At 31.5% G+C, this 22,285-nt stretch overlaps 1 protein-coding gene and 1 long non-coding RNA gene across 3 annotated transcripts; both read right to left on the bottom strand.

Moving 5' to 3' along the window:
• Positions 1 to 320: 320 nt before the first annotated feature.
• Positions 321 to 4,874, bottom strand: LOC139497199 (uncharacterized). Of its 2 annotated transcripts, none has more exons than XR_011657714.1 (3): positions 4,700 to 4,874; positions 2,834 to 2,944; positions 321 to 451 (listed from the first exon to the last, which is right to left on the bottom strand). It is a non-coding gene; the product is annotated as an uncharacterized lncRNA (long non-coding RNA). The 2 variants fall into 2 exon arrangements; XR_011657715.1 differs by lacking the exon at positions 321 to 451 and adding an exon at positions 1,584 to 1,629.
• Positions 4,875 to 8,957: 4,083 nt separating this feature from the next.
• On the bottom strand, positions 8,958 to 20,124 carry LOC139497679 (uncharacterized). Its single transcript, XM_071285913.1, has 5 exons — positions 20,016 to 20,124; positions 11,881 to 11,943; positions 10,915 to 11,082; positions 9,809 to 9,909; positions 8,958 to 9,017 (listed from the first exon to the last, which is right to left on the bottom strand). Exons 1-5 carry the CDS (start codon positions 20,026 to 20,028, stop codon positions 8,958 to 8,960), a joined length of 405 nt encoding a protein of 134 aa, XP_071142014.1. The 5' UTR covers positions 20,029 to 20,124.
• Positions 20,125 to 22,285: the final 2,161 nt, after the last annotated feature.

Genomic DNA, 22,285 nt, shown 5'->3' with positions numbered 1-22,285 from the left:
GCCAATGCTATACGGCCAAGGGTCTTCATTTGAATAGCAGTTTTATCTTTAATGTACCAAAAGCTAAATAGTCAGTGCTCTGTATAAACCATAATTTGATACTTAGTGTTTTTTTCTGTATTTTTCGTTAATCAATCGTACCTTTGGGTGAAATCTGAGTTACGTGCTTATGTTTAAATCTATCAGCGGAACAGTTTGAAAGACGGTCGAGTATAACTAGTTGTACTTTGCAGAGGAAATTATGCACAATTGCATTGATACATAAATTACCAAAAGGACTACTAGCTATTTATTGAAATTTTAGCTTCAGATCTTTATAGAAATAAATATGTTTCACATTTCAGGATATCAAAATCACCCAAAATATTCTATTGTATATATTAGAAATACATAACATGTAATTTACCTGCTTGGTTATTACTGTCATTAGACTGACTTGCTGGAGTGCTATCTGTTTGAGAAAGAGAGAAAAAAGATTATTCTCCACATTTCTACACACTTATTTCTATTTGTTAATACGTTGAAATAGGTATTGTTCAGTATTACTGGTAAATTCAGTGTAAAACATAAAAGTAAATAGTATTTTGAAATAAAAACGAAGAAAAAAATATATACTCAGTATTTCGAAAAAGTATCTTGCACAATTTCAGTTCAGCCAACGTGTTGAAAGTCAACAAGCCTCAAAAATAGAGTTTAACCTTGTCATTGTGATTACATTCACCAAAGGTAAGTCAGGTTCATCTTGCTTGATACTTCGACCTTTTTCTGCAGTTGAATGTTTTGTTTTTGGTATTGTTCAGTCTTTTCATTGCATAATCTTTATACCTTTATTATATCTGATTTCAAGTACAAGGCATGCATCGGAAGTTCAATAGCCCATTTGTATTTGCGACAAAAGGACTATGCGTTTAATGAACTTCTCGTTCCAATTGTGAAATACTAGTTATTCATTCCAGAAATTATAAGAGTTTGTTTTAAATGCACCATCTAACAATCTGATAGTTTAGAAAAGGATTTTTGAAGAGCTGTATTTAATAAAAAAAAATCAAATTATGTAATAGAAATAAAAGCTTCGTAAAATTTGTGCACCTGAACGAAATATAATCAATAGTAACATTAATCAAAATCAAAGATAAATCCAGGCCAATGCTTTACGGCACAAGGGTCTTCATTTGAATAGAAAGTTTACCTTAATTGTATCATTAACTAAATATTTAGTGCTCTGTATAAATGATAATTTGTAACTTAGTGTTTTTTCTGTATTTTCCGTTAATCAATCGTACCTAATGATGAAATCTGAGTTACGTGATTATGTTTAAATCTATCAGCGGAACAGTTTGAAAGACGTTCGAGTAAAATTAGTTGTAGGTTGCAGAGGAAATTATGCACAATTCCATTGATAAATAAATTACCAAAAGGACTACTAGCTAGTTATTGAAATGTCAGCTCCAGATCTTTAAAAAAATAAATATGTTTCACATTTCAGGATATCAAAATCACCCAAAATATTCTATTGTATATATTTAACATACATAACATAGCATATTAATCTATTGTAATAAAAAATCATAACATGTATTTTACCTGCTTGGTTATTACTGTCATTAGACTGACTTGCTGGAGTGCTATCTGTTTGAGAGAGAGAGAGAATAAAGATTATTCACAACATTTCTACACACTTATTTCTATTTATTAATACGTTGAAATAGGTATTGTTCAGTATTACTGGTAAATTCAGTGTAAAACATAAAAGTAAATAGTATTTTGAAATAAAAACGAAGAAAAAAATATATACTCAGTATTTCGAAAAAGTATCTTGCACAATCTAAGATATAGGATAAAACAAATGGTGATTTGAGCATCTTTGTATAAAAAAATATGTAAAACGCAAATTTACTACAATCTGTTTAGTTTTAAATTACTTTAGAATGTGAAAAGTGTCTTCTTTCTAATTTTTGCTACCAGAAATTCGACATGATATTAGTCACCGTGTTTGACTAGACTATGCATGAAAATTCGGCACTTGACGTTGAACAGTTACTGTTATGCTTAAATATAAAGAAATTGACAATCCTATTATACGAACATTCAATATCAAATTAAGAAGCAATATTTTGTACAATCTGAATTGATAAATGAAAATATGAACTATCCAGTCATCTTTGATGCATATGTGTATCCCTAATACGCATTATTTTTTTTTCAAAACAATTGGTAATTACAATAATTACAAGTTTAGCTAGTAAGAAACAATTCAATCAAAGACGCAAATCACAGGACTGCGCATAATGTTCCTAAGAAAATGGAGAGTGCTTAAAAATGACAGTTTATAACTTTCTCAAATAACTCTTTAGACGTTTCCAGGGTATGGTTTGAAAAATGTAAAAATTATTACACAAAACCTGAACCTTTACTGCCAATTTTAATGAAAGATAACAAGGTCCAAAGTCTGGTGAAATAAGAAAAAAAAACATAGATCAATTTCATAAAAGAAAGAGTACATCTACTTTTTTTACGTATTTGGAAACTAGTTGATAGTTTTCTCATTGGGAATACTAATCTCATCTCCATATTTGTACACCGGTTTGTATATTTTGGTGAAAAATGGGGAATATGTTAAACAGACAACATACCCGCGAAATGTAATCGAAGCAAATATGTAATAATACTTTTTCATAGGAATTAAATAATTAATTATTTGCGCCACAAGGTTTAAAAAACGAAAGAGATTAGTTTTTAATATCAACTGTATAGAAGCTACCAACAATCCCAAAGAGAGACGACATTATTGGTTATTATTGAATTTCAAGTTCAATCATTAAACACATCTTACCAGCCTGACAGAAAAAAGGAAACACGTTGTCACATTTAACATATTCCATTCCATCAGTATTTAAATGAGATACTCTAAAACACTCAAGTGGATTAAGTGTTGATACTTCATCTGCAATTATACAAACAAAATGTTTAGACAATTACCTGAAAATATATTGAATTACTACCTAGTATGTTATTATTTGAATCATCTATCATATCACTAATGCATACTAATTATAATGGTCGTAACTTGTTTTCAATTTAAAATCATTATTAGCATTTACTCAGAAATTAATTACTTTGTTTTCTTTTAAAAATCTAATATCGTAACCAGTAATCAACATTTAGACAATTTTATCAACTGTTTGAAATAATTTTAATACTATTATGTTTAAAGTAGTATTTTATACTATGAAGGTTTACAAAGAATATAAGTCGCAAATAAAAAAATGCCAAACAAAAGGGATAAAACAAGTGGAATAAACATATGGATGTCTTCAGAAACTCATGTAACAGTTATTTGTATCCGGTAATTGATTTGAAGGACAGAAAAAAATCTTACATTTATTGCATTTATTTTCGGGTAAACAAATTTCAATAAATGACCAATACGTTGAAAAGAATCTCATATTTCTACAATGATATATATTATTATAACAAATAGTCAACTTATTTCAAAAGTAAAACAAAATAATAAAAAACGGTTGACAGATTTCAAAGAAAAGCCACTTCGCTTCAGAATTTTTAACTGACCGTGACCTTCGCTGATTACTGACATTTTTATATGGTTTATTTCGTGTGTTACACAATCAAGTTTTTAACTTCAATATTGGCTCCGTTGAAAATAGAGAAGGACAAAATATCGACATTTTAATTTCATGTTGATCTAAACAAAAATGCTAGAAATAGACAGAACGCAATATAATCAACAGTTCATATTAAACCAAGCAATACGTCATTGTACTGCGACTACAAGTACACATTCTCAGGTCTGAAATTTCATACAATACTCGTCAACAACAACCAGGCAAAAACATTGCGCCAGTGGTCGGAGCTTTAAAGCGGTGTCGTTATAGTATACAAATACAAGTTATAGACGACATTTGTTGGACTTATAATGTATGATAAGACACCCAACTACTGGACACTATTGTATATGCAAGTATTATTGTGCGTGCCATGTGACAATAAGTTTTGCAATGTGTTGAAATGCATTTGGAGTTTGAGTTTTTTTGGTGAAATCATAGTTCATGGAATTGATCATTATAAATACATACTTTGTTCACTGGTTAATCGGGAGGTAAAAGTGTCTATCCTATCATTTTGCGTCAATAAAGTTTTTCTTATCTTCTAATTCCAACCAGATTGATACAAGAGCAGATTTATAGAAAAACGCATTAACACTCCTTTTTGATGATAAATCAATTGGATGAATCAAATAATATTTTTTTTGGTCATAAAAGTTGATTAATGATTGTTGAGCTTATCTTTCAGAATCAATTAAAAGTAACTTCTCAATCGTCTATATCTCGTCCATTTCTTTTTCCTTTGATTTCCTTTTTTATTTTGATCTCTTGCTGTGCGGTTACCAAATTTTTACTGTTTAAAAATTTACAGCATGCGGAAATTTTTTCTCCCGCTTCGGTTACAGGATGTCAATAGTTTTATAACATATTTCTTCTCAGATTAAGATAAAACGAGCCATGTCTTATTTAAAAACTCCACATACACGTGTTATATACTACACGTTAGCCAATATAGAATATAATACATATTCGAGTTTTTGTAATATTATATGAGTTTCAGTTACATTCTGAAAGTTGTAACGTAAAACATGTTTGCTTTCAAAAAGAGTTTTTCGTGTAGGCTACTTTTTTTATACCTGTGTATTTGACTGTGTAACCATAGTCTTGTCTCATACCACTTGTCCAGTGTTGTGCAGATCCATTAGGACAAATATCTGATTGTTCATACCATCGCACAAATGAGTTCTGATTGTTACAAAATGTCTTCGCATCAAAATTACTACCATATCCTCCATTTGGATATTCTGTACGATCATCTGTATATGATTGTGAATTTGTATTTACATGATTAAACAGAATGCTATTAACGTCTGTAGTCAAAGAAGGTCTTGTAGCTTGATAAAAATGATCAATCAATATTCAAACCAACAACCTGATACCAAACTTGACGAACTGATGCATTAAATACAAATAAACCTCACGTTTGCATAAGGTATCAAAATTATACACTAGCAATATAATAAATACACTAGAAATTTATTATAATAGATTTTTTTAAATGTTATAACAGCAAATTTTATATTAGAAAAAAATGTATCCATAGTGTTTATATTTTGACTGGTGCATAACTGTAAAACTGTTTATTTTACCTATCGAATTGCTTTATATACATGTACAAATAATCTAACTGTCAATTTCTTCGACAACTTGTCTGGCCTATCTTTATATATTTTTTCACGATTTACCTGCCACGGGCAGAGTACGTTAATAATAAGTTCTTTGTTTATTGACAACTATTGTTCAATTGAGACTGGCAAGATATAAGATAAGTATAGTGCCAGCAATAACTTCTTTGGGTTAAAAAATAATATTTTTTTAGATCATGTTTCAACGATACACGCCCTTCTCTGTATACGATTTAAACAATGCATTTTGTATCAAAACAAAAACCCATTACTCAAGACAATCTTTGTAACGGGAAAACAATATTCAGTGAAACAATCTAATTTGATTATAAACCGAAAAAAGGATAGATCTAGACATATTGATTATTGCTGAAATCGAGTGTTGACCATAGGATAATTTTTGATAGCTATTGGTTGACCTTGAAATTTACTATGTTTTTAAAGCGTCACGACCAGCCTTTTCTGCAAATGTGTTATATCAAAGACAAGTATGCTTGTCGTATCTCGGGATAGTCTTTAAAATGTAAAACTTCTAGAAAAAACAATCCAAAAAGGCAAATGTTCTTATAATACAGAATCAACTTACTTTTGCAAACGATACGGTTCATACAGCGAATATGTTAAGCAGTTTACAAATTGGTTTGAGCAACACAAAAAAACAACAACCCCGGAATCGCGTCAATAAGTACTTGAAAAAGTTGCTTAACATTGCAATGGAAAAATCAATGGTCCATGCGTTTAAGTATAGGTTCGGTATTACACACATACCTATAGCATTTGATTTAATTGTTATTAATATGAAATAATCATACATTAATATTGGGTTATAGTAATCAATTTACCGCATTTTATTTTGTATTGTGTGATGCATTGCTCTGAAGTCAGTTTTAGTTTCCAGTCTTTACAAGCAGCTGCCATACAAAAACATGTGTTGTCCCTTTGACGGCAACTCGTGCCTCTACGAATATTGGAAACAAAATCTGAAAAAAAAAGTTCACGTATGTTATTCAACATGTATGCATCATAAAAAGTATTTACATAAAGACAAATATTAGTATATATATATACTTGAAATTTTTCATTCATTGTTTTTTTGTTTGATATACTTCACAAAGATTTTTATTTTTTTATTGACATTCCACCAATACGAGTTTTCTTTTTCTTGTAATATACATGCATGTTTTGATTAGTTTTTAGTGAAATTCAAAATCCTTTTTTGCGTTTTCGATTGTTATGAAGTTTTACGATTTCATAAACAAAATATCACTTCCCATCTTTAATCTTCTGAGTGTCTTTTTTTTCATTTTTAGCCCTGGCGTTGTCAGTTTATTTTCGATTTATTTTTCAAGTAAAACATGAATCTGTGTAAGAGCTTAAATGTTGCTGACCTAACTTTCATATGAGTAAACATTCTCATACTGTCAGTGGAAGGTAAAATAAACAATTATTTTTTTGTAAAGTTTGAAAGTAGGATTTCTATGATCAGATGATTAAAAATGAAAACAAAAAAATTTCGATTTTATTAGTCCGAAGCGTTTGTCTGGATTAACACAACTGATTTACCTTCATTGGGAACATTTAAAGACGACATTTGAAAGCCAAAGATGTAAAAAATTAAAGCAGGATAACAAAAAACATACTTTAATATTGCCAAATCCATCTAATACCGCTGTCCCACTAGGCCACGATCGCACTACGATGTGTGAAAAAAATGCAAATTTTGATGATCGTAGTACGATCGTGAAGATTACAGTAAGGTCGTATCGCGGTCGTGGTAAGGTCTTCAAGATCTTGATGAGCGTGGCAAATTTTGAACATGTTCAAAACAATCTTGGTGCTGTCGTGGCGAAATCTGGTCGTAGTAGAAGCGTAGTTAGAGCCGTTAAGGTCGTAGTAAGATCGCAAAGGTCACTGTACCATCTTAGCGAGAACGTAGCAAAAACGTGATTCTATTCGGAGAGACTGCGCCACGATCTCACTGCGATGCTATAACGACCTCACTACGACCATCATGCACCGCGACCTAGCTACGCTTCCACTAAGACTATACCACGTTGACACCACGCTGTATAAGACCATAGTACGATTCTAGCACGCCCTTGCCGTCCATATTTTATATATCTCCAGGTTTTGTTTGTCTGTATGTAATTAGAACTTCTTGTCCATTTTCTCTAATGGCTTAACCATGATTCTCGTTTTTATATTGATTAGACCGTTGGTTTTCCAAATTGAATGGTTTTACACTAGTAATTTTGGGGCTCTTTATATCTTGCTGTTCGGTGTGAGCCAAGGCTCCGGGTTGAAGTGCATACCTTAGCCTATATTCATTTATATTGTTTTACTTTTATAAATTGTTACTTGGATGGAGAGTTGTCTCATTGGCACTCATACCATATCTTCCTATATCGACTGACACATCTGTGTCATCTCTGCTATCGTTCACTAAAAAACAGTCATTTGAGCTTTAAGGACCAGCAAAGCGTTGTAATTTAGGTTGGATTGTTGGTCAGAAATATCTGCTTGATCAGGATTCGTTACAATCAGAGCTCGCACTGAGCATCTACATTAACCCCTACCATCACACCCACTTGTTCTAGAAAATTTTGGCTGTGTTGCTTCCGAGAAATCTACGTATTAATCAGACAAAAAAGGAATGGAACTGTATTGATATGGACCACGATGTTGACGTTATTGCTGAGAACGTACTAAGATCGCGGTATGAAAGTAGAATAATCGTGGTAAGAACGTGCTATAACCGCAGTAAAAGCGTGGTTAGATCGTGTTGTAATCCGATGATTCGTGGAATGGTCGTCATGAGAACGTGATGAGAAAGATCTTGATAAGCGTAGTGAGGTCGCAGAATAAGCGCGGTGAGAACGTGGTATTATCGTAGCGGGATCGTTGTAGAAGCGTAATGAGGACGTAGTATTATCGTGAAAGCAACGAAAATTTACATAACTCGACCTCACTACAATGTGAATCTATTTTAGATCGCGGTGAGCGTGGTGCGATCGTGGTCTAGTGGGACTGGGGCTTTAGGTCAACACTGTCTTCAGAATACTAAATATGGATTGAACAATATTCTGACTAGTTATTGCAATTTTTTTAGTTGCTTGTGAATTGTCTTTTTTATACAGTTCGGGTTGTAGTGCCATGATGTCACTTAATTACGGGTTCAAATCCATCTGAACACAGTATATTGATTGTTGATGCTTTATTATACACATTAAGTTGTCGGTAAAATTACGGATTCGTTATAACAGAAAAAACATCTTACTTCTTAAAACTGTAGCACAATTACTGCAATTGCATGGACCTTTGAATTTGTCTGTGTTTAAATCAGCCAGTTGTAAACACATGCAAGTTGATTGCTGTTTAAAAATTAATTTACGTTAGAAATACTTTACGATAGTATATAATGTACATATTTCCAGGTAATTGTGTTAAGGTGAACATGATTGTGAAAAGACCGTATAAGTGATAGGATTCAACGTTCTTCACATTAAAAATATTCGCCAGTCAATGCACTTTTTATACTTTGTGGTTAATACACCGTTCGTGCCCGTTTGCAATACTGCAAGATAAAACGTTTGTAAATGCGGACACGATAGAGGTTAAGCTAGCTAAAAAAACCTGCTTTAATCCACCATGTATTCGGAAAATTACCTTCATTGAAATTAACATTACAAAGTGAACAAGTTTATACACATCATAAGAAGGGTACAAAAATATCACTATCCAAAGCGGTAAAACTATTTTTCTGATGTTTCTGCAAATAAATAAATTTTAAAATTTCTTAAGATAGTTGTTCTAGCACATATATAGTAACATATAGGCTTGTCAACTCTAGAATAGTACCATGGTGCACTTCGATGTTTATGTTGGTACTTTGTTTTCATCCTTTAGTTGATGTGTCCCCCTCGGTTTTAGTTTGTTATCCGGATTTGTTTTCTCTCAATCGTTTGATGACTTTACAACATCGGTATGCTATTGTTTTCTTTATTTAAGACTTTTTTTTAACTTGAGGAGATACTGACAGTTCTGTCTTGAACTCTGCCATAACTGGGCTAGAATAATTGAAATAGTCAAGAATCTATTCTGACAGTTCTATTTTTCGAATCTTTTTTTTTTTTCTTTTTGAGTATTCTGTTTTATTTCAAGATGTTTCATCATCAACTTTTTTGCCAAAAAATATGATAACCATGCCGATGTTATACGATATAATTGTAATACTTTTCTTTTCACCAATAATACTAGTATCCGAAAACGTTTGTGCTCTACTTAAATTTTTTTGAATTCTTTCTTAAATTAGACAGTTCATTCTTTTTGACACCCACACACAACACTTATTCTTAAGAACGGTGCAATACTTTTTTGAAGCCTCTCATTTGAAACTTATTGTTTAATTTTTTTTAAATGACTACTTGAACTTTACTCATTCCGTTTTTGCGTGAATGTTAATAACAAAATGAACCATAAATGTGCCACTTCATATTTTCCAAGCATTTAGTATTCAAAGTGTGCCGTCTAATGATGCGAAATGGGTAGACAGATATATACCTTAATTGCAAAAAGGTCTGTCTCCATACATATTTTCTGACATTCTGCTTGATTACCAAATGGTACCTCAAATGCCCTTTTTGGATATATTTCATAACAACCTAAAAAATATAGTTAACATAGTTAAAATGAAGTTTTTAAATGTAATAATAGCTTATATACACCAGTCAGGGGCATTACTTAAACAAGTCATTTTTTTTAGTTACTTATATAGGTAATTTTTGTTTTAAAAAATTATAAAATAATTTTAAATTTCAAATGAAGCATGGATTAAATGTAGTTTTCATGAATTTTTACAGCATTGTTTATCATAAAATGAAGAATTTGTTAGATTTAAGAGGAGTTTAGAGATTCAGGGTTACTTTAAAAATAATGACAAAAATATTACTTGAATAAGTTATTCTATGCATCTTTGAAAGAATTAGTAATAACACTTATTTAAGGAACATATGTAATTGTTTTCGGTTACAAACTATAAATAACTTCAAGTCTTAATTAATTCACAAGTTTCTATCTATTTATATCTGTCTACCTTCAAGATTTTTGAGAAAAATGATATTTTAATAGTCCCAAGAGACCAATCTTTGACCCAAAAGCGTCGATATGAAAGATAAGTGCGTCAGAAAGGCAATTAGTGTTTCAGAAATATTAGATTTCATATTTCATAGCAAAAATAACCAGATGACTGCGAAAATTTGTTAAAGCTAGTAAAACCTGTATAGTTCGACACCTATAAAAATAATATTTAGAAAAGTTACTTATATAAGTAATATTTAAAATAGCCGCGTTTTCAGCATTACTAGTATAGGTAATTTCAAATGTTACTTGTTTAAGTAATGCCCCTGACTGTACACAGGCAAAGAACATAATGAAAATATCAATTCTCAATTTTGTTTACAACAAAGTGAAGTAAGATTAATGCTTATTTCTTAGTATTTGAAATATATTTCGTTTCAGGAATATTCAAGTGTATGTAATTATTTTAATCTTAAAAAATATTGTTAACTAGACAGAAAATTTAATAAAAGAAAAAGGTGAAAATCAGTCAACGTAAACTTAATAGCATACGAGTAGACTACTTTAAAAAAAAATGTATTTATAATTACCCAACGTAATTGCCCATGGAGTAAGAATTTTGTATTTCCCGGTCCAAACTGCATAAACCGTTCGATTTCTTATATCCTTTTCGTCGCTATAAAGTACAGCGCCAAGAGATTTACAGTACTGTACCGCACCAATCCAGGTAGTCACATTGTTGTGAAATGTTACGCTGACTGAAAAAAAACTTACAATATACACAGAATCAAAGAAAACACAATTATACAGAGATTTAATCCTGTTTGCCCCATTATCTTTGTTAATATCACAAATAACCACTGGCATACTCATGGTTGATAAATGACTTTCGAATAGATATTGAAAAAGCAATGCGTTATTAATGTAATGTTGTTTTGGAGTAGACTAAGAGGAAAAAGTCAATGATATTTGGTTGCATCAACATTGACACATCTCATTTCCATGGATATTATCTTGATCAGACACCCAAGTTATGGTAAAATTACTCAAAAGCGTTAGCATGGTTTACATGTTAAAAATTGTTACAAATAGTTCAGTTTACAAGGAACGACTTGTCAGTGATAATTGGTATGCAGTTGTATATCCAGCATCAACATAATCATTTCCGAAGTTATGTTTGGACTTTCATTTTCGTCATGACTTTAAATATTCTGCATTTCATTTTGAAGTATTGCCTACTTTATTTCATGTATTTATTACAATATACATAGCACAAAAGCAAAATTTCTCTGTGTCTTTTTTCACATTTGATTCATATCTTTAAAGATCTTTGTTAAATTCATGAAAATCCACGTCATATTATAATCTCAAAATCATAACTCTATTTGAAAATTACATTTTTAAAATTACATACCTGTGTATGATGTAGAACTTGACGGACCATCAAGATAATGAATGTCAGATTATTAATTATTCAACACACAACTATAAAGAAATGACCCGTTTAAATGTATACTTAAATATAGTTCGCTGTTATTATTACAATATTATATTACCTTCACTACTATAGCAAAAATAAAACACTGTATACATGAGAGCTAATCGGTTCTCCATGTCACCTGAAATTAAATTGTATGAATTTTCGTTGAAACGAATAAGGAATCTGATACAAATGTAACTTTAAATGACAAACAATTAATATTGTATAAAAATAACACAGATAAGTCATTGACTGGAAAGAGGAAGTGTACAATGTAATGAAGAATGACGAAATGTAAAATTTACAATTGTTCTAAATAAAGAATTGACTTTAGTTTATCAAATGAAAAGTATTAAAAAGTGTTGAATGGAATGAGTATACAAATCAGAATCGACGAACACTACTTCCATTTGAAATCGATGTGATGCTTTTAACGTTTTTCTAAAACCAAAAAGGTGAAACATCTTATTCTCATTGAATTATTTTTTCTGCCTTACATGAACGTCTGATGTGATAATGTGTAATGTCGTCTCTTTTGCATATTCGGAATAATTTATTTGAACATATTTATGATAATTATTCTTCATGTATAATCACTTTGACAATGTATATACAATAGTACCTAATACTAGTAACTGTTTTACATTATAAGTTTTATATGCCCTGATTTAGAAAAAAATGTGCAAATCTAAAACTTAACTCCAAGAAGGCCAAGACTCAATCTAAATATTGATACCATTTTTTTGTGAAATTGTGAATGTAATGAGACTGGTTACACGGGTATAGTCAGGTCGTCATATGGAGAAGCGTTTATTACAGTGATTTTGTCATATTTTGGTTAAGTTAGACATGGTTGTGTTGTGTGGGTTTTCTTAACAAACAATGACACAATATTAAGATTCGGCTTTTTCGCTTAAGGAACCTCTGAATACAAATTCAAGCTTTTAAGTATCTTTTTTTAAAGCTAGGATATTAATACATTAATGTTTTACTCATATAGTTATGATATGACACAGAATAATGCTTGCGTATGTCAAAATTTATAAGTTGTTGTTCCTGTCTAATGCTCAAAGTACAGTGATTTTTTTACTGTGTGTTACATCACATATTTCGTTATGGTATAAATCTGCCGTCAGTTATTCTTAAAAAAAAGCTACATTTGCACACAATGTAAGATTACAGAACATTTGGTATCATTGTTTGGTTCATTAGTGTTGTGGTTTTGGTCATGGTTTATGTTATTTTAGTTATGTAATTGCTGTCGTGAATGATGAAAATATTACAATAAAAATAAACAGCATTATTTAATAATAATAAGAATACTGTGAAACAATATTTTCGCTGGTATTTGTATTTGTTTTAACTCATTCTACCCTATTTTGAGGCAATATAAGGTCGTTATTTTCTTATATTGTTGTTTTGTTCCCATACGAGTAGATCTGAGTTTCACATATTAACGATGATCTTCAACTCGCTGTAGACCGACGTGCACCAGACGCACTGACAAACTTGAAAAAGTTCGTATACGTAAGTTGCACACTAGAGAAATGCTAAGCGATCGTTTAACGCACGTTGCAAAAGTTTCAAGTACGTCGAAATGCAACAATATACGCTTGGCGAACACTATAATTCCAAGAAATTTTTATGCAGCATAAAAAATTTCATCAGGCTCAAGCGTTTGCGAAGCGTATACCTGTACGCTACACACACGTAACACATACACTACAACCGCGTTGAAAACGCTACAGATAAGTTTGAAACACATTAAGGGCAAGTTGTATACGCTTTAAGATTGTTCGACTTTAACCAAAACGTATGCGGGTATGTTTGTAACAAAAGATTGGATCAGAATTTTTTTTTCGAAAGTGTTAAGTACATTGCTGATTTAAACCTTCGATATAAGATTCATAAAATTGTGACAAGAGTTGAACACACGAGAGCGATAGCATTGTAAAATGTTATATAAACAATAGTTTCAAGTGCATAACTCTTTATTGATCGATACTGATTTTAAAACTCTTCCAGTAAATTGATAAGAAAAAACAGTTTCATAAAAATCGGACAAAAGTTGTAAACATTAGAGCGCTCATATGGCAATTTTACAAATAATTACTATTCTCAAGGGGCTTAACTCGTTATCAATAATTGATCGGTATTAATTTTCAAATCTAAACATTGCTAATATAAACCTATGATTTGAGCTTCATAAATTCGGGCACGAACTGTACATACGACAGCGCTTACAATGCAGTTCTCTATATAATTATATTTCAAAGAGACATAACTCTTTCACAATTCATTAATCGGCACTTATTTCTGAACTCGTCCAAGAAATTGCTAATATAAAAATCCGATGTAAGTTTCATAAAATTATGGCAAATTTTGTACATATGAAAGTGCTAACAATGCAATTTTTAATATAACTAATGTATCTAATACCACAGTCCCATTAGGCAACAATCGCACTACGATCTGTGAAAAAAAAAATTTGATGATCGTATCACGGTCGTGGTGAGGTCTTCATGATCGTGAAGAGCGTGGAAAACTTTGGACATGTTCATAACAATCGTGATGCGGTCGTGGCAAAATCAGGTCGAAGTAGAAGCTTCGTGAGAGCGCACTAAGATCGTATTAAGATCGCAAAGGTCGCTGTACAATCGTAGCGAGAGCGTAGCGAAAACGTGATTTTATTCGGAGACACTGTGCTACGATCTCACAGCGACGTTATCACGACCCTTTCAACCATCACGTTCTCACTGCGACCCAACTACGCTTCCACTACGACTATACCACGCTGTTCATGACCATAGTTCGATTCTAGCACGCCCTTGGCGTCCTCATCACACTCGTCTTACGACCTGACTAAGTTCTTACTACGACCATCATTCTCATTGTCATTTTCACATAAAATATATAAAAAAACTCACCAGATTTTGCATTGTTTGTCTGTATGTAATAATCAATTTGCTCTAACGGCTCAACCATGCTTCTCGTTTTTATATAAATTAGACCGTTGGTTTTCCCGTTTACATGGTTTTACGCTAGTAATTGTTTTAGCCTTTTATTTCGTGTTGTTCGGTGTGATCCAAGGCTCCGTGCTGAGGGCCGTACGTTGGCCTATGATTTCTTACTTTTATAAATAGTTACTTGGATGGAGAGTTGTCTCATTGGCACTCATACCACATCTGCCTATGTCTTTTGACACATCTGTGTCATCTCTGCTATCGTTCACCAAAATATCGTCATTTGAGCTTGATGGACCATAAATAGGTTGTAATTTAGGTTGGACTGGTCGGTCCGACATCTCTGCTTGATCGGGATTCGTTTCTTTGCTCCCTCTGCCTCTACATCAACCCTTACCACCACGCCCATGTGTTCTAGTATATTTTGGTGGCATGACTCTATTGTTTCCGAGTAATCTACGTAAAAATCAGAAATAGAAGGAATGGAACTGTTTTGATATGGAACACGATGTTGACGTCATTGCTGAGAACGTAGTCAGATCTCGATATGAACGTAGTATATTCGTAGTAAGAACGTGCTATTATCGCAGTAAGATCGTGTTGCAATCGAATAGCTCGTGGTATGGTCGTAGTTAGAACATGAAGAGCGTATAAAGATCTTGATAAGCGCAGTAAGGTCGCACAATAAGCGCGGTGGGAACGTGGTATAATCGTAGCGAGATCGTTGTAGAAGCGTAATGAAGACATAGTAGCATCGTGAAAGCAACGAAATTTTACATTTTCATGTCGCCCATACCGCGACCTCACCATGATCTAAATTCATTTTAGATCGTGGTGAGCGTGGTGCGATCGTGGTCTAGTGGGACTGGGGCTTAAGGGCATACGATACAGTAACAGGTGTGGTAATGACGTTGCTAACGTAAACTGTTATTTTCGCTACGTCAAACTATGACATATCGGGAAAAGATGCATTTTCGACTGATTTTTATCATTCAAACTGATTTAAGGATGTCTGCCTGTCATGTTTTGGAGTTTTTGTCAGATTTTCGGAATCCTCTGGTTTCATCCATTTGAATGGCTTAAAAAATTTGCCCATGAACCCCCACTTTTCTTTTTATAAATCTGTTACATGTATTATTATAAGTCATTTGTAAAAGTTTTATAAAATTCTATTTATTTTTTAATAGTTTTTGAGAACTTTAACTGGTCAATGATAAAGCAATGAAAAATCAAGAGAGAACATTTCCCCGCCAAAACTCCAATGGCTAATATCTCAAAAACAAGCACATTGACCCCTATATTTTTTTTGGTTTTTTTATTCCTTAATTTATTCCCTATCAATACATTTATTTTGAAACTGAGCAGCGAACATCCTTAATTTGAAAACGAGTGCATGGACCCCTATTTTTCAAAACGGCAATTTGTTTCATTTTGCAAGGATATTATGTGACCCAAATTTTATTAAACTGTAAATAGCGTATTTTTTTTAATTTGGATAAACAGGCAGCAAAAAATTACGTTTTTTCCACTCTTCATGAACATTTGATAAATATGAGATATTTCTGAATACAAATTGCATAATTGTTAATGATACTTATCAAATACAGAAACAACCGATTATTTAACAAAAAACTATTTGTGTTAATCTTTTAAAACAAAAAAGTTATGTCTTCTTTTCGAAAAAGAAAATACGGCCACAAATTTGAATTTTGAGCAAATATACAAACATGACAAAATTTCGACCTCATTTTACTCAAAAAGTAGCACATGAAGGTATATTTTTTATTACATATTTGATTTAATCAAGTAAAAAATAGTCTGTATGCAAATTTTCATCAACTTGTAAATACAGGTTCAAAACTGTATCGTATGCCCTTAAGGAGCATACATCTTTCAAAAATAAATGATGAGCTCTGAATTTAGAACTTGCCCAAGATATTGCTAAAACATGTAGGACATCAGTTTCTAAAAAAACATCTGGCAAGAATTGTCGAAGTGAGACCGGACGTACGAACGTTCAGGCGTCCTGATAGACAAAATGACAAACGCTTGATATTTACATTGACCTCGCAATGAGTTAAACGGGTAACAACAATATATCATTGTACTATTTGCCGTGTACGTCAACCTAATTTTGTAAAAAGGATTTATTTATCTTTAGTCAATTACCATTATTTAATTGTAATACTTTAATATTTCACAATCAACTTAAAAAAAACTATCAAAATTAAAGTGCCACAAATATGTATTTATTTGGAACTAAACCATAACAAATATAATCAAAACCATGACGAATTATTATACTCTTAACCATGTCAATCGCTTAACATAACCAAACCAACTTCGAAATTTTGGTTATCCTGCGTTTATTTCTTAAAAACAACAATTTCAGTTTAGATCGTTTGACTTACAATATAGATTCAAACATGTAATTTGCTTTTGATTTGCTTATTTGAAAAAAACTGAGGCAATCATTTTTGGGAAGTACCAAAACTTATCCATGACCAACTTAACCAAACTATGACAAAATTATTCTACTAAGAATTATCGATATGACGATCTTACTACCCGTAATTAGTATTTAACGCAGCTTTCAGCACTCATGATTATAACATGATGGTCAATTGTTATTTGTCTAGGAAATCGTTATATTTAAAAAAAAATACGATCTTCGGTTGATATCTTACTTTTACTGTAACGATAGCTTCAACGGCGTACGTTTTTTTTTCTTTTTTTGACATTTACTGTTTCAGTTCATGTAAATTGGTTATCGTTTAATGACGCTTTTATGTATACGCGTGTGGCTGATTCTTACTTATATCATACGTATTAGATATAGAAAATATCATTTAATTTGTATGAAATATTGAGATACTTGCATAGACAAAAAAATGCAATATTGTTCAATCAATGTTATTTTTTGTTTGGTTTTTTTCCGTTTTTTTTTATTTGTTATTGTATTAAATACTGTAATTTTTTTAAATTTAAATCCTGCATAAAGCTATATATAAGACGATATCTTCATTTTTTTTGTAACATGGCCTGTTTTAATCAGATGCAGGCATGCATTGCAATAACATGAAACCTTCCTGTTTTGATATATACAACAAAAACATCCTGTCACCTCAGTTAAGACGTTGAATAAGAATAAGTGAATTAAATTGTAGGTTTTACTTTCTGCTCGATTATATACCTATTATATATTTCAAATCACTGTCGGACTTACACGATGTGTAAACAAAACATACAGTCATACTAGGTAAACATCTCAAATATAGGGGTACATCAGTCAACATTGTGTTATTATCTTAATCACTTAAAACACATGAAACTGATACAAATATATCAAATCATTGAAGTTACTTTTAAAATCAGTCACAGGCTAATTGAGTATATGTAAGCATTAAAACTAAGTTCCAGTTAAAAAGAAAAGTTAAAAATCTGATTAAATATCAGATTGATCTAACATTATACAATCTACAAAAATCAATCGATACATCAACTTTTATATGCATCTTCATCAATACCGAGGCGTTCTGAATATTATGAAACCTGTTTGTAACAGACGATGCATATTTCAAAGAGACCTTGCGAACCAGTTGCATTAATGATTTTTTACAAATACATCTTTTGTTTTCTTTTCTACGTTTTTTTTTTGAAGTATCATCAATATTATATTCAACTCTGGCTGTAGCATTATCTGTTGAAACGTCTGCAACTTTCTTGGAAGCACAGTCTGCATTAAAATCAATAATTATTCGGCCCATTATTGTTTTTCCTCTACTGCTCGTAAAAGAGTTGATTACTGTTGATTCTTAACTAAAAGCCATATTTGTGGTTATTTCATCAATTGCCGAACACTACTTTTCAATTGATATAATACGATGATCAAAGTACAATGTTTACAATATAAGTATATATTTGTATTATTTCGAGATCTGCTCAGTCATTTGAATCTGTATGCAGACTCGGATCGGATACATTCATGTACTGTTAATCTACAGTACAAGTAATTGACAGTGTATAAGTTCCCTTGTATGTAAAAAAAATGATTATAGAGACCAGGATTGGAATTTTGTTTTTGCGCAAGATGCGACGTCGTCTATAAAAGACCCAGTAGTGAAGCTTAGATCAAAATTGGTTAAAAAGGCCAAATAAAGTACAAAATCAAAGTTCATGAGCACTGAGGACAATACATTTCTAAACGTTTTGTCAAATAGAGATAAGGTAAACTATTCCTGAGGTAGAAAAACCTTAGTATTTAAAAAATCACTGACATAAAATCAAATATACATATCTATTAAAAAAGAAAATGAAATTCGCCTAAAATATTTACAGGTAAAGAATAATGGAAAAAAACAGATTTGAGACGGTTATTGTTCCAGTATATAGTTATCAAAGGTACCAGGATTATAATTTAGTACGCCAGACGCGCGTTTCGTCTACATAAGACTCATCAGTTACGCTCATATAAAAATGTTTATAAAGCCAAACAAGTACAAAGTTGAAGAGCATTGAGGATCTAAAATTCCAAAAAGTTGTGCCAGATACGGCTAAGGTAATCTATGCCTGGGATAAGAAAACCTTTAGTTTTTCGAAAATTTCAAAGTTTTGTAAACAGGAATTTTATAAAAATATCAACATTATTGATATTCATGTCAACAACGATGTGTTGACTACTGGGCTGGTGATACCCTCGGGGACGAAACGTCCACCAGCAGTGGCATCGACCCAGGGGTGTTAATAGTTATCAAAGGTACCAGGATTATAATTTAGTACGCCAGACGCGCGTTTCGTCTACATAAGACTCATCAGTTACGCTCATATCAAAATATTTATAAAGCCAAACAAGTACAAAGTTGAAGAGCATTGAGGATCTAAAATTCCAAAAAGTTGTGCTAGATACGGCTAAGGTAATCCAGGACAGATATTAAAGATGTCGATTGCTAGAAATACAGAAAAAAGACAGAATGTTCCTTGTAGGTGACGGACTATTGGTTCGAATCGAACATCATACTAATTTAGTCAATAGTAAAATCCGTAAACTTATTACACAGTTCAGTTAATGTTATCAATTTAACGGTTGAATGAAATCGGCTAAAAAATAAACAGTTTTGACAAGTTAGAAGATTTGTGTATTACATGTATAATCACTTTTTGAACAAATAAAACAACGGCTAAACAGATATACAAATTAACCAGTAAACCATGATAATTGTAAAGATAAAATTAAAAATTTCTTTCTTACCGAGTATAACCATTATGAATCAAAATATTTGTCGATGAAAAACTTCCTGCTTCTCGAATGTATGTAATCTTATTTAGTCGTAAAATAATTTTGTAGGTATTCACTAAACCGACACTTTAATTTTAACTTTGAAAGAGATATCAATTGGATATAAATACTGTAATTATCCACAAGTAGTAAAAATTGATGTGTGCACAGGTAAACCTTATAAACTTATATTGAAAACTGTGCAAAACTTTATTATGAGTAGTCATCGATTTACATTCACAATCTAATCGTCCATTGCTCCATAATAAAGAATTATTTTCCTTTTATGTAAAAACAGAAATCTAAAATCCTTGAATCTCTCTTTGGCTATTTGTTCTATCTAATAATGTAAAGTAAACTTTCTTTATATTAGTGCATTCTTTGACTTTATGCTGTTACATATATATTCATTTTCTACTCCGCATGTACACAGTTTCCTGGTCTTTTGTTTTTCAAGTTTTGTAATGTTACAAATGTACTACTGATTGTGATGTTTTTTGTTGTTATTTTTGCCATGGCATTGTCAGTTTATTTTCGACTTGTTTGTTTAAGTGTCCCTATGGTATATTTTGCCCCTCTTTTTTCGTTTTTATATCTTTGATTCTAGGGAGAAGGATTTCTACAAAATCTCTGTTTATGTTTCCCAATCATTGAATTGCTGATATATTCTGTATTCATATACTCTTTAAGCTATGTTAAACGATATATTTTATAAAATACAGTATTTTTACACACAAACGTTCAAGCTTTAATCACATAAGTCGTATTGTCATACGAAGATAATGCCATTCAGAAAATTAAACTCATATTTCTTAAGTGTGTTTGAAAACGGTAATCCATTTTTTTCAGTACTTATTATTTAGTATTAGATTCTCTGATCAAAATGCATCTTGTGCATTAAAATCTGGTGTTGTCCGTGGCAAAGCATCAAATTCTGACCTGGCAACAATGGTGGACGTTTATCTCTGTTGACCTCGAATGGACTCTGTAGCATTTATAGATGCGCATTGCATAATGAATATTTGTTTTATGTTGAATTGAATAGTCTAAGTAGGATGACACATTTAACAGAGATAGTTTTATATATCATTAAATCTAGTTTTTTTTTCTGTTCACATCAAACAAATGTTACATTATACGAACTTTCTAACAGTCTTCGTATAGTTAAATATTTGCAAAATGACATTACGTACACTGCGAACAGATTGTATGAATAAATGTATCATTATACGAACTTTCTTACAGTCTTAATATAAATGAATAGTTGTAACATAGCATATACGTACACATCGGGAAGATTGCATACATGTCTATATGTAATATAGATCTTTATCAATAAAACGACTTTAAAGATGTACTTTTATATATGACTAGAACATACCCGTGACTGAATTAAAGTATATAACTATGCGCAAGCCTTATTTTAGTATTAGTATTGTCATCTGATAAAAGTCATGCTGATTATAAGATACACAGTTTTTCTCTGCTTTCAAGTCTTTCTGTTTGAACCCGTTGAACTGGAACTTATCAATTATTGGTAATATTAATTATTTGGAAAACAAAAGGTCCTGGAATGGAGTACTTTTTAATCAACAGCATTGTCCTATATAAGTTATAAATAAAGTTGAATTCTTTGCTTCGCTGTTTTACGTCATGCCCACTAACAAATTGAAAACTGTACCTATACGCCTTATTTTTAGTCCAGATTTTTAGTATTCGTATTGTTATCTTAGAAAGACTTACTGATTTAAATACTACAATAGGTAACAATTTGACAATTTAGTAGTGTCAACCCTGTGGTTATGACCCGTGTATATAGCATATTAATCCTGAATACAACGTTTGGTGGTGCGCCTGTCAGATGCGGAACGTACAGATAAGGTAATAGGTAACAGGTGAATATACTATTGGTATCGGTAGCGGACTCGACCCGGAACTTCTTAATTATTGGCAATATTGATTACGTAGAAAACAAAGGAGCCTGGATTGATGTAATTTTTAATCTACACCTTTGTACTATATTAGTTATGTATAAAGTTGAATTCTGTGATTCGTCGTTTTTACGTGATGATGGCTGACAAATTGGAACTCGTAATTTTAGTATTATAGATATTTCTTCAAACAAAAAGAAAAATCGAGAAATCGAGAAACATTTAGAAATATAAATAAAAATATTTATAGAAAGCCCCAAAAAGAAATATATAGTGAAAACCGACATTTACCCCTGATTTTTCAATGTCCCC

The sequence above is a fragment of the Mytilus edulis genome, chromosome 12 (genome assembly GCF_963676685.1).
Source record: "Mytilus edulis chromosome 12, xbMytEdul2.2, whole genome shotgun sequence".
NCBI classification, from domain to species: domain Eukaryota; kingdom Metazoa; phylum Mollusca; class Bivalvia; order Mytilida; family Mytilidae; genus Mytilus; species Mytilus edulis.
The sequence above is the reverse complement of the archived record's forward strand: the minus strand, read 5'-3'. Positions and strand labels throughout refer to the sequence as shown.